Source organism: Bison bison, unplaced genomic scaffold (genome assembly GCF_000754665.1).
Source record: "Bison bison bison isolate TAMUID 2011002044 unplaced genomic scaffold, Bison_UMD1.0 scf7180017864263, whole genome shotgun sequence".
Classification (NCBI taxonomy): domain Eukaryota; kingdom Metazoa; phylum Chordata; class Mammalia; order Artiodactyla; family Bovidae; genus Bison; species Bison bison.
Window position 1 is genome coordinate 9,215,048 of NW_011494835.1, and position 12,545 is coordinate 9,227,592.

Sequence of the window (12,545 nt, forward strand, 5' to 3'; positions counted from 1 at the left end):
TACTGTGCATGTACTTTACACCACTGCATCATACACTTAAAAATGGTTAACATTTTATGTTATGCAAATTTTATCACAATTTAAAAAAGTATGTAAAGAAAAAATAGAAGACTATCATTATTAGATAACTAGATACTAAAAGCAAAGTATATGATAGTGGATAACTAGAGAGGCTTTTAAACTGGCTTCTACACAGAGTGGAAAAGAAAGTGAGGGAATCAGTTCTAAACAAAGATCACAAAAGTTAGCCACCAGAAAACTACTGTGAGAAACCATTTCCCCCAATTTAAAGATGGTGTTGGCTCTATGCAGCTGTCTACTGTAAAATGATAATTTAACTTGAATAGTATACTAGGTACAATAATGGCCCCGCACCCAATATGCCCAAGCTCTCATCCCCCAAACCTGTGAATGTTACCAGTTACACAGCAGAAGGGATTTCACAGATATGATTGAGGTTACAGTATGTGAGATAGGGAGATCAGCCTGGCTTACAGAGATGTGCTTGAGCCAGTCATGTAAACCCTTAAAAACAGAGGCATTTCTCTGGCTGTTGTCAGAGATGCAACAGAAGAGAAGGGCAGCGGATATTTTCCAGCAGGCAGGTAGCTAGGTATGAGCAGAGAAATGGGGGCAGGGAGGGGCAGAGAGGCAGAAATCCTGGTACCTTACAAACAATGGGGGTTCACAGGCAGACAGGAAGGCAGCAACCTGCAGACTGACAAGAACCGCACATTTGGGGTGTTAAGTGTCTGCCTAGCAGACAAAAAAAGGTGGGGAAAGGTGGGACTCTCCTGTGACCTTATTTAGCCTGTTGAGCATTATGCTCTCATTACAGTAGAATCAGACTTACAGATAAGAAGTGCCCATCATGCACTGATGCCATGATACTTCTGATCTAAGCTAAACAAGGAAAAAATTCCTCCTCCTCTTGGGAAACTGGGGCTGGGATGAAAATAAGGGAACATGACCCCCCACACTCCTCTTTCCCAGTGACTATTCCTCGCCTTCATCTGTATGCCCCTAACTGGCTTGCCAAGGGAACTCAGGGCAACAGCGCTTCACCTATCTGCCCGCTCTCCCTGTAAGAGCATATCCTGCTTAAATAAACTTTGTTTCCCTTCTTAATGTCTCTGCTTCATCTTTGAATTCTTTCACGATAAAGAAAGGACCTTAAATTCACCAGGAACAGATAGACGAAGCACAGAAATTTGAAATGTGAGAAGAGCTGGAGCCCCTTTGAAGATGGAAGGAAGGTGGTCATAAGCCAAGAAATGAACTCACCTCTAGTGCTACCAAGTTCAAGTTTGTACTGCTTGACACAAAATAGGCTGACAATAAGTCATGAAACAACATGTTGGGGAAAGGAATGTTGACTTTATTCAGAAAGCCAGCAGATGGAAAGGATGGCAGACTAGCGTTCCTAAAGAACCATGTTCCCCAAGATGGCATTCAGGCTTTTTTTAATCCTAAAAGGGGAGGGGATAAGGTCTTGCTTTTGGCCAGACTCTGGAAAGAATGTGTTAATTTATTCCTTTCCCTAGCCATTCACAGGTGGCCCTGGTCAAGATGCTCCTGTGAGTTAACAAAAGGTATTTTAGCTTAACCTTCATTATCTGGGAAGCCAGGTTCCCAGAACTGGGTTATTATGTATAATTTAAACTTATAGGCTGGTGATCCCCAACTTTTTTGGCACCAGGGACCACTTTTGTGGAAGACAATTTTTCCATGGACCAGGATTGGGGTGGGGTGGGGGTGAACTTTAGGGATGATTCAAGCACCTTACATTTATTGCACACTTTAATTCTATTATTATTACATCAGTTACACCTCAGATCACCAAGAATTAGATCCTGGGAGGTTGGAGACACCTGTTACAGGCAACATCCCTTTAGTGATGTGCTTGTAATAGAATCTTCCCTATTATACATCAGTAGCTCAGACAACAGCCAGCAAAGGAATGGGAACTTCAGTACTACAAACCCATGGAACTGAAGTTTTGCCAGTGGGTGGATTCTAAAAGGATTTGGAAATGGATTCTCCCCAAGAACCTCCAGGAAAAAAACAAAACAAACCCAGAACCTTGATGACACCTTGATTTTGGCCTTGTGGGAGCCTTAGTAAAGAAACCAGCCAAACCTACTGTATTTAGGACCCATAGGACTGTGAGACAATGCATTTGCGTTGTTTAAATGGCTAAGAGTGTGGTGATTCTTTATGGTTGTGATAGACTATATACAATAAATCAGGAAACACTTTGTAAATACATCTACATTTTTTCCCAAACACTATTTAGAATTTTACATCAACATCACCTTTTCTTTCAGATGGTTTCCTGACATTTAGTAGTCATTGAAAGTGAGCAACATAACTCCAAGTTTTCTGAAATTCAGTTATTTTTCCCTGGGTATGTCTTGACTTTTTATAAAGGGCACCCAAGAAAATCAAGGGACAGCAAGAAAAATAAAAGAATATTGTTATTTTTTCCTTGTGCATTAGCAAAATCTCAACTCAAATATTGTATATTTGATGTTGAATAATAATGACTCAGGAGATGAATTCTCACTTGCAGAATAAAAAATACTTTAACTTGAGAGAAAGCAAAACTTCTCTCCACTTGACATGATGGAACTCTAAGCACTGTTCATTCTGGGATTTGCTCTAAGCCTCAAGGTCGAGACCACTGACGTAATTTCAGAAGTCTAGAGTCTATATTTCAAGGATTGATAGTGCACACAGATATGGTTCAGATGCAAGTGAATTAAAATAGAGATGTCATTTTCCTTTCTGAAATATTCCTGCCAATCTTGCTTCTCATCCAGGGCATTAGTTTTATATTCTCCACAACAAGTTCCTATGTACCTAGTGGGTAAAATAACACATATTTATTACCTCTTAGTTTCTGTTGGTCTGGCATCCTGATACAGGACTGGGTTCTCTGCTCAAGATGTAGCAGGGTTGCAAACAAGTTTATGAACTGCATTTTCATCTGGCTCAGCTGGGAATATATCTTCTCTTAAGCACATCCAATCAGAATTCATTTACCTGGGGCTGTAAGTCCAAAGGCCATGACTTGTTCTTGGCTGTCAACTCTCAACTGAGGTTGCCCTCAGGTGCTACAAATCAAACACCAGTGATTGCTTGCCAGGTGGGCTTTCTCAGCATAGCTGTTTACTTCATCAAGCCAGCAAAGAAAAGCTCTGAAGCAATTTGACTAGCAAGACTTGCCTCCATGCCAAGTCGCTTCAGTCTTGTCCGACTCTTTGCAACCCTATGAACTGTAGCCTGCCAGGCTCCTCTGTTCATGGGAGTCTTAGGGCAAGAATACTGGAGTCTGTTGTCATTCCCTTCTCCAGAGGATCTTCCCCATCCAGGGATCGAATCCGCATGTCTTATGTTTCCTGCATTAGTAGGCAGGTTCTTTACCAGTAGCGCCACCTGGGAAGCCCAGTAAGACTTAACACCATGTGAAATAATCTCAGGAGTGCCATTCTATTACCTTTCTTGCATTCTATTAGTTATAAACAAGTCACAGGTCCCAACCACACTCTAGGGGTGGGGATCTGACAGGCATGAATGCCAGATAGCGGAGATCACTGGGGTTACCTTAGGGTCTGCCTGTCATACCCAGATAAAGATTTCATGATTTTATGTTTTTCTAAGCTTAAAAACATCTGCTGGATCATCGAAAAAGCAAGAGAGTTCCAGAAAAACATCTATTTCTCCTTTATTGACTATGCCAAAGCCTTTGATTGTGTGGATCACAATAAACTGTGGAAAATTCTGAACTGAAGCTTAAAAAATGAAGAGATAACCTAACTTGATTTTTTTTTAAATTCCTATACTCATTTAGAGGCAAACATGGTGAGCATTGGTTAAAAGCACTGACTCTGGAGTATTTACATAGGCTTGGGATCAAATACCAGTATCAGTTCAGTTCAGTCGCTCAGTTGTGTTGGACTCTTTGCGACCCCATGAATCACAGCATGCCAGGCCTGCCTGTCCATCACCAACTCCTGGAGTTCACTCAGACTCACATCCATCGAGTCGGTGATGCCATCCAGCCATCTCATCCTCTGTCATCCCCTTCTCCTCTTGCCCCCGATCCCTCCCAGCATCAGAGTCTTTTTCAATGAGTCAACTCTTCGCATGAGGTGGCCAAAGTACTGGCGTTTCAGCTTTAGCATCATTCCTTCCAAAGAAATCCCAGTATACTCATATGTAATTTGTGGCTAGTTACTTAATTGCTGTAAACTTTGACATACTTTTATTGAAAATGCAGATAAAATTACCTATCTAATAGTTTTTCTGTGAGAATTAAGTGACAGGATGCATACTTAGTAAAATAAGAAAATAAAAGTTATTTATTTGTGTCTTTTTCATTTTTATGGAAAAAAATCCGCCTGGTCCACAGAAGAGAGTCTAAGTCAGTACCTGGGTGAAAAGTTAGTATACCATGAAAAATATCAAGTAAAATATTTATTTTACAGAGTATCTATAGCATAAACCAGTCTGTGAAACAGATGCAGTATATGCCACATGAAGAGACTTCACTGAATACATGTTTCTTTTTAAGTCATTCTTTAGTAATCCATAACATCAATTTTTGGAAATTCCACAAATTTCTATCTATTATAAGGTATACCAAACAAAAAGCTTACCTTTTAAATTCTTCTTTCTCTAAAAATGGATGGATCTGGATTGACTTAAATGACATTACAAAATAACTGAACTCCAAAACAATTTTTTTTTCATTGACCCCCTTTAAGTAATGGCTTTGTCTGCATGAAATGTGAAACCATGGGAGTATTTAAACACACAAATCAAGTGGAGGTAGTGGAGGCAATTTTTCTGATAACCATTGTTTTGTTATGTCATGTGGGCACCATTCAGTTTTACAGAAATTGTGGGACTATAAAGCAGGGTTCATGGTATGAGTTCATGTACCAGCTGAATTTATTTTTGTCAATTAACAGCTGCATATGCTGCTGAGTTCCTTTGGCTAATATACTGCATTTAGTTCATATTACAGCATCCAATATGGATCACACCAGGCCATGGCTGTCCTGCAGTGAACAATTTTATTGTAATTATTACTGTGGTAAGGAAATATTTCCTTTTAGCTTTTTATTTTTATACTTCACACCTTGTAGACATATAACTAGATAGGTAGATAGGTAAATAGACAGATAGCTCTTGTGGGTGATTCATAGCAACAGATTATTTGGCCAAATGAGCCATATTAAAAGTCATATTAAAAGTGCTATACTAAGAAGTTTATTAAGTAGAATTTTTACAAATCAGAGAAAGTATATATTAGAATCAAGAAAGAAAGTTCATTTTTGATGTGATGGGTTTTATCTATTCATGGCATCTGGTCCCATCACTTTATGGCAAATAGATGGGGAAAAAAGTGGAAGTAGTGACAGATTTTATTTTCTTGGACTCCAAAATCACTACAGATGGTGACTGCAGCCATGAAATTAAAAGACGCATGCTCCTTGGAAGAAAAGCTATGACAAATCTAAATAGTTGAATAAAAAGCAGAGACATCACTTTGCCAACAAAGGTCTGTATAGTCAAAGCTATGTTTTTTCTAGTAATCATGTACAGATGTAAGAGCTGGACCATAAAGAAGGCTGAGTGTCAAGAAATTGATGCTTTTGAATTGTGGTGCTAGAGAAGACTCTGGAGAGTCCCTTGGACTGCAAGGAGGTCAAACCATCAGTCCTAAAGGAAATCAACTCCGACTATTCATTAGAAGAACGGCTATTCATTAGAAGAACGGATGCTGAAAGCTGAAGCTCCAATACTTTGGCCTTCTGATGAGCCGACTCACTAGAAAAGACACTGATGCTGGGAAAGATTGAAGGCAACAGGAGAAGCGGGCAGCAGAGGATGAGATGGTTAGACAGCATCACCGACTCAATGAACATGAATTTGAGCAAACTCCAGGAGACAGTGGAGGAAAGGGAAGCCTGGCATGCTGCAGTTCATGGGGCCACAAAGAATTGGACGTGAGTTAGTGACTAAACAGCAACAAGAACAGCATCTATTCTTGCTATGTTATTACTATTTTTTCTTTATAAATTTTTGTCCTTCACAATTATTATTAATATAAGTTGAAATTCAGGAAAGAGATTCAGATTTGTAGTGTTAAGACCTAGGACCATGTCTCAAAACAATAATTATTCATTTTGGCACATCATAAAATCCTTTTTAGCCTCAGCTTCTGTAAAATGGGATTGTTAAACTTCTGCCATACCTACCATGCACAATAGTTAAAATGAGCAAAACATATAAATAGGAGCTTTCCTGGTGGTCCCTTGGTAAATAATCCACCTAAAAATGCAGGGGACATAGGTTCCATCCCAGGTTCAGGAAGACTCCATACACCGCAGAGCACTAATCCTGCACTACTGAGCCTGCACTCTAGAGCCTGTGAGCTGCAACAACCAAGCCCACATGCTCTTGAGCCTGTGCTCTGCAACAAGAGATCCCACCACAATGAGAAGCCCGTGCGCTGCAAGGAAGAGTAGCCCACACTCACCGCAACTAGAAGCCCTCGTGCAGCAGTGAAGATCCAGTGCAACCATAAAATAAAACAAAATGTATAAATAACGTATTTGGTGTGTCTCCCAGTTTTTATCTATGCAAGATTTATGGTCCTGGGGTATGGATGTATAACCTTGAGACTCCAGGGATAAATGTAAACCAGCTGTACAAACACAAATTTTCTTTGTTTTTTAAAATAAAAAAAAAGCATATGACTTCTTAATTATATTCCTTAATATATTGAACATTACATGTAATAACATTTTTATAGCCACCTCTGAGTAAAATTAATGCCATGAAAAGATATACTTTGGCTTTAAAAATTTCATGACTTACGGCTATTCTGTAAATACAACTGCTTTGTACATTGTGGACATTTTACACATCTGAATCATTTTTATAGATAAAGGAGGAAAAAACCTTCTCTGAAATAAGCTAATAATAATTTTCATTTCTCTAATAAAATAATATGCTTGAATGAGATTAAAGAAGGCCAAAAACATGACAGAGTGCTAAATATAAATATTCTGTAATGGTTACTCAAAGTCCACATAAAGTAGTTATTAACAACAGACAGCAGAATACCTAAAAAATTATATATAAGAACAGTATGACATAAATATCTTTTAGAAAGGTAATACTGAATACTTCATAGGTCTCATCAAGAGCAATAGCCTTAGATACCACCTTAGACATAATATCAGTCAGTTCAGTTGCTCAATTGTGTCCGACTCTGCAACCCCATGGACTGCAGCATGCCAGGCTTCCCTGTCCATCACCAGCTCTTGGAGTTTACTCAAACTCATGTCCGAGTCAGTAATGCCATCCAACCATCTCATCCTCTGTTGTTCCCTTCTCCTCCTACCTTCAATCTTTGCCAGCATCAGAATCCTTTCAAATGAGTCAGTTCTTACCAGGTGACCAAAGTATTGGAGTTTCAACTTCAGCATCAGTCCTTCCGATGAATATTCAGAACTGATTTCCTTTAGGATTGGCTGGTTGGATCTCCTTGCAGTCTAAGGAACTCTCAAGAGTCCTATACATAATATAGGAAGCTTTTTACTGATCATGGCAAAGTAATTGAAGAGGGCAGTTCAGTGGCAATTTAAGCAATCCAGTCTTATCAACAGCTATCAAGCCATTTCTAAGACCAATGGATATATTAACCACTTTAATTTGACACTCAAGACGAAGAATTGGTTCAAGGTACAACATGATTTGCTTTTGTGTGGGAGTGCATCGGATCATTCCTGACTCAATCTGGTTCTTTTACAGGGTTGCGTTGGGGAGACTGACTGCATTGCTTTCCAAATGTGCACATATATCCAGATGCCTTTTTCACTCAAGAAAATCTTAAGTTAGTGAACTATTAAATGCCACTATTTGACTGATGTCCACAGAGCTTCTTTACATTGAAGAACTATTGAAGAAATCATACAAGGCCATCTGGAGTGGATAGGGGGTCACGTATCCTTAAGTTACTACTCCAAGCTTACCATGGCTATATCACTGGGACTATTTTTCAAAACACAAAAAAATGAGTTTCCATGGAAGCTGAATCATATGATATATGATACAATAAACAGAAGAGAGTGCATAAATATAAAATGGATAAAATTTACAAGGTGTCTATACTCTCAATTTTTATGCTTCTACATTATATCTTTACAATTTCATTCAGCACTTCATTCTTTTTAAAGTTGGTTAAACTGCTCCGTTTAAGAATTTATGTACTAGATTCCTTACAAATGTGGGACATAATTATCTGTGAATTCTATTCTGAACATGGCAGTTCTGAATCATTGTCACTTGAGCCTCAAAGATAAAAATAGGAAGTCATATTTATGTTTACTTGAACTTACTGCATCTAATGGACTTCCTAGGTGGTTCAGTGGTAAAGAATACACCTGCAAATGCAGGAGATCCAAGAGACACAGGTTTGATCCCTGGGTGGGGAAGATCCCCTGGAGGAGGTAATGGCAACCCATGCCAGTATTGGCTGGAAAATTCCATGGACAGAGGAGCCTGGTGGGCTACAGTCCATTGGGTTGCAAAGAGCCTAATATCTAATTTTCTAATATTTTTTTTCCCATATTTAGCCAAATACTGAAAAATTCCTCAACACTGAATATACTATATATTGCCTAAATCCTTTCCAGCTCAAAGTCCTGCAGATGTTGGTGATTCCAGAATAATGCATGTATCCTTTTCAGAAATTTAGCTTTCTATTATGTAAATTCAAAGACAAAAGTACCCCATATCCAGATATTGTTGAGTCCACTCTCTAATTCATGCATCAGCTGGGAACAGGAGTTGGGAGAGCAATTCAGTTGTGATGAGACTCCCAGAAACTGACCAATCCAATGCACTTCAGTTTAGTTCACTTGCTCAGTAGTGTCTTGCTGGTGCCAGCCGGCAAAGTCGATCAGGTCCCGAGAACGTGCATGACGGGGCTGAGAAAGGTAACTAAAGCAAGAGACTACAACAAAGACGGGGTCGAGAGGTTCAGACACGTCTCCACGAAGGGACGCAGTCTGACACCAACTTTATTCAGCATCTTATATTTATACAGAAGAACGTGAGAAAGACAAGACAGTTGACATTTTTTCTTGGTTGACCTATACATCTTACAAACAGTCACAAGAAATCTTGAGGGCATGGGAATGGCACCCTGTTATTATTTCTTACACCAGATAACATTTCTCTGTGCGTGAGAAGTTTGCACAGAACTCCAGGTGCCTGCAGTAAATAAGCGCCTAATCTCTGGGGTGGTGGGACAGAGACCTGTGTTTGCAAGCAAACCCTCAAGGACTGAGGCAGCTCCCAGAGCTGTGTCCTTCGGACAAAGGACCCTGTTCTCATGGGCAGCTCCCTGCATCTCCCCCCCTTTTTTTATATAGGCGCACGCTTATGTTCCTTTAACCGCAGACCATTTCCATAGATGGAAGCCTTTATCATCCATAGATCATCAATCAGTTTTGTAATTAAACAAGGTGCAAGAAATAAAACAGTTTCATTAGTGTATATGGGAATGGACTGACCCTCCCAGCCCACTGGTTGGAGAAGGGGAGGGTCGGGAAAATAAGCCCAGTAAGCACTTGAATATTCTTCAGAGTGTGCAGTGTTAATCTGATTTAAGATAATTAATAAGGTTATTAGGAAGCTTAAAGGCGATATCGGATCGCCCTGCACAGCAACACAATTCTGTGCCTCTCGCATCAATGTCTGAAGTTGTTGCCAAGATGGTAATTCATCATGTTCTTGAATCCTCAATCTCCTCATCTGGTTTGCTAGAGATCATCTCCGCCGTGCGTACCAATCTTTCTGGCAGCCAGCGTGGCGCTTCAGCATCCTGTGGGAAAACACAAACATGCCCTCGTCCCCAAATTATTACAGGATCTGGTCCATACCATTTTCTCACAAGTGGGTCTTTCCAAAAGACTTTAGGTCCTATTGTTTGCGCATCAAAGTTCCAAAATCGCTGTGCTGCTGAACGGCCACTTATATCCAATTGTAAAAAATTTAGAACAAATAAAGCATGGTTTAGAGAGTTGGAGGGGGTATTGAGATACAATTCCCCCTTCTTTAGTTTTTGCAATTGATGTTTGAGAGTTTGATGTGCCCGTTCAATAATTCCTTGACCTTGAGGATTATAAGGGATACCCGTTTTATGTGAGGTAGACAATTGTGTACAAAATAGTTGAAAATTTTTTCCAGTGTATCCTGGACCATTGTCTGTTTTTATGGTCTTAGGAGTTCTCATAACAGCAAAACATTTAATGCAATGAGCTATACAATGTTTGCTAGCTTCTCCGGATTGTAGAGAGGCATGTAAAAAGCCAGAGAAGGTGTCAATAGTAACATGAACAAATTTTTGTTTACCAAATTTAGGAATATGGGTAACATCTATCTGTCATATATCGTTTGGCAACAATCCTCGGGGATTAACTCCATAATGGGGGACGCTAAAAAATTGAGGACATGTTTGACATTGCTTAACAATCTGTCTGGCAGCTTCTCGAGTAATGCCAAATTGAAGTCTTAAGCTATTGCTGTTTTGATGGTGTAAGCTGTGAGAAGTTTTTGCCATTTGTTCCAATGAAGGAAATATCATACGTGTAGCTTCATCAGCCAAAGCACTGCCTCATGCTAAAGGTCCAGGAAGCCCAGAGTGACCACGAATATGACCGAAATAGCATTTATTAACTCTGGAGCAAATTAAATGTTGTATATCACAAAAAAGAGTTTGGATAGTAGAATTCAGGGTACCAATAAATGGAACAGTCTCAATAGTGTTTAAGGCTCTTATGATATATTGACTGTCAGAATATAAATTAAATGGAGCAGAAATTTGTAATAGAGCCTGAAAAACCGCCAATAGTTCTACTTCTTGAGCAGACTTATAATTAGCATGCCAGGCGGCAGTATTGTCCTGTATAATCAAACTAGCTATTCCATTAGAAGAGCCATCAGTAAATACAGTTAGGGCATCAGCAAGGGGCTGAGAAACAACGATTTGGGGGAAGAAAAATTGGTGATAGTGAGCAAATTGCAAAATTTTATCTGAGGGATAATGATTATCAAGCCGTCCACTAAAACCAGCTAAGGCAATAACCCAATTTAGCCAACACCATCCCTGCCTGCTCATCCCCTATCGTTTTATCAATTGCCTCAAGCAGGCGGGCAACAAAATCTTGATATGGTTCATCTGGCCCCTGGCGAATTTTAGATAAATCTTCAGTCTTTTTATCAGAATTTGGAAGCTTTTTCCATGCTTATAGAGCCGTAGCACTAATCTGAGGGTAGGCTCCAGGCAAATAATTAAGTTGACTATTAGTGTCTCGATAATCTCCCTCTCCCACCATCATTTCATAAGTGGTGTTCAGTCTCTGTCGCCGATTGATATCGGCTGTGATCCCACACTGCTCAGCAAACTCAGATTTCCATAGTGAATAATCTCCTCCAGATAAACAAGCCCGAGCAACCTGTTTCCAATCATTAGGTGGCAGATTTTGATTTCCTAAAGCCTCTATAATAGCCTGAGTAAACGGCGCAGTCAGGCCGTATTGTGCGTAAGCCACTTTTAACTCTTTCAGTTGCTTAAAGGGTAGCGGTTCATAATACCTCTGCTGTTGAGCATTTTCAAATACTGGATAGATTCCTGAAAACCCGGGAATATGTTCTCCTTCTTCATTGGCTCGCTTAATTGCTTGTTGAAGAGGAGATAATAATATCTCACTTCTAATTTTTATGTTTTCACCAGGCAAAGAAGCAGGGATAGATATAAGCTCTCGCGGTTCTACGAAAGGCGGAGGTGGATCGAGTCCAGCAAGAACCGAGGGAGGATATGCTGTAGGCACAGGCTGGCTGGAGTGGGAGTCTCCCTGTGCATCCTTCTTTACTGCTATAACAATCTTTTGAATTAAATTCTCCAGCTGTTCTTCAGAAAGCCCTGAATGCTTTAATTCCCCTTTTCCCGAGGGGGATTGCATGTTAACCATCATCTCCCAAGGCATATCCTCTCTATGGTACTGAGCCGCTTGTTCATTTAACTCTTCCTGTTCATCAGAGCTTAACACATCATCACTCCCTCCAGCCTTACAAGCTGTTCCCTCAGGCACAGTATAAAGCGGCTCAGGCGAAGGGGCGGAAAGCTCTGTAACTTCGGGTTCTGTGGAATCCCTGAGAGCCGTTTGAATTTTATGTCCCTCATGTTCAGGATCCAGACAGTCTCTTATGAGAGTCCACAAAGAAAAAGCATCCACAGGGACACGATTGGGACCATGTAAGGAATAATATGTCTGCAATTGTTTTCCTACTTTTTTCCAAGTTTCCAGACTAACTGTTCCTTCCTCTGGAAACCAGGGACAAACCTCTTCTATAAAAAGTAAAAACTTCTCTAGCTGTAACTTATTTACATGAATTCCCCTACCTTTTAACATAGTTTTCAACATATGTACAAATAACTGGCGGCTATTGCCTTGTCCCAT

General features: G+C 39.9%; 1 protein-coding gene across 1 annotated transcript; it reads right to left on the bottom strand.

Annotated features, from left to right (window-relative positions):
* Positions 1 to 11,147: 11,147 nt before the first annotated feature.
* LOC104994698 (endogenous retrovirus group K member 7 Gag polyprotein-like) lies at positions 11,148 to 12,545 on the bottom strand. Its single transcript, XM_010848352.1, is given in 2 exon segments — positions 11,148 to 11,796; positions 11,851 to 12,545. Coding segments are annotated over 2 exon segments (1,344 nt in total).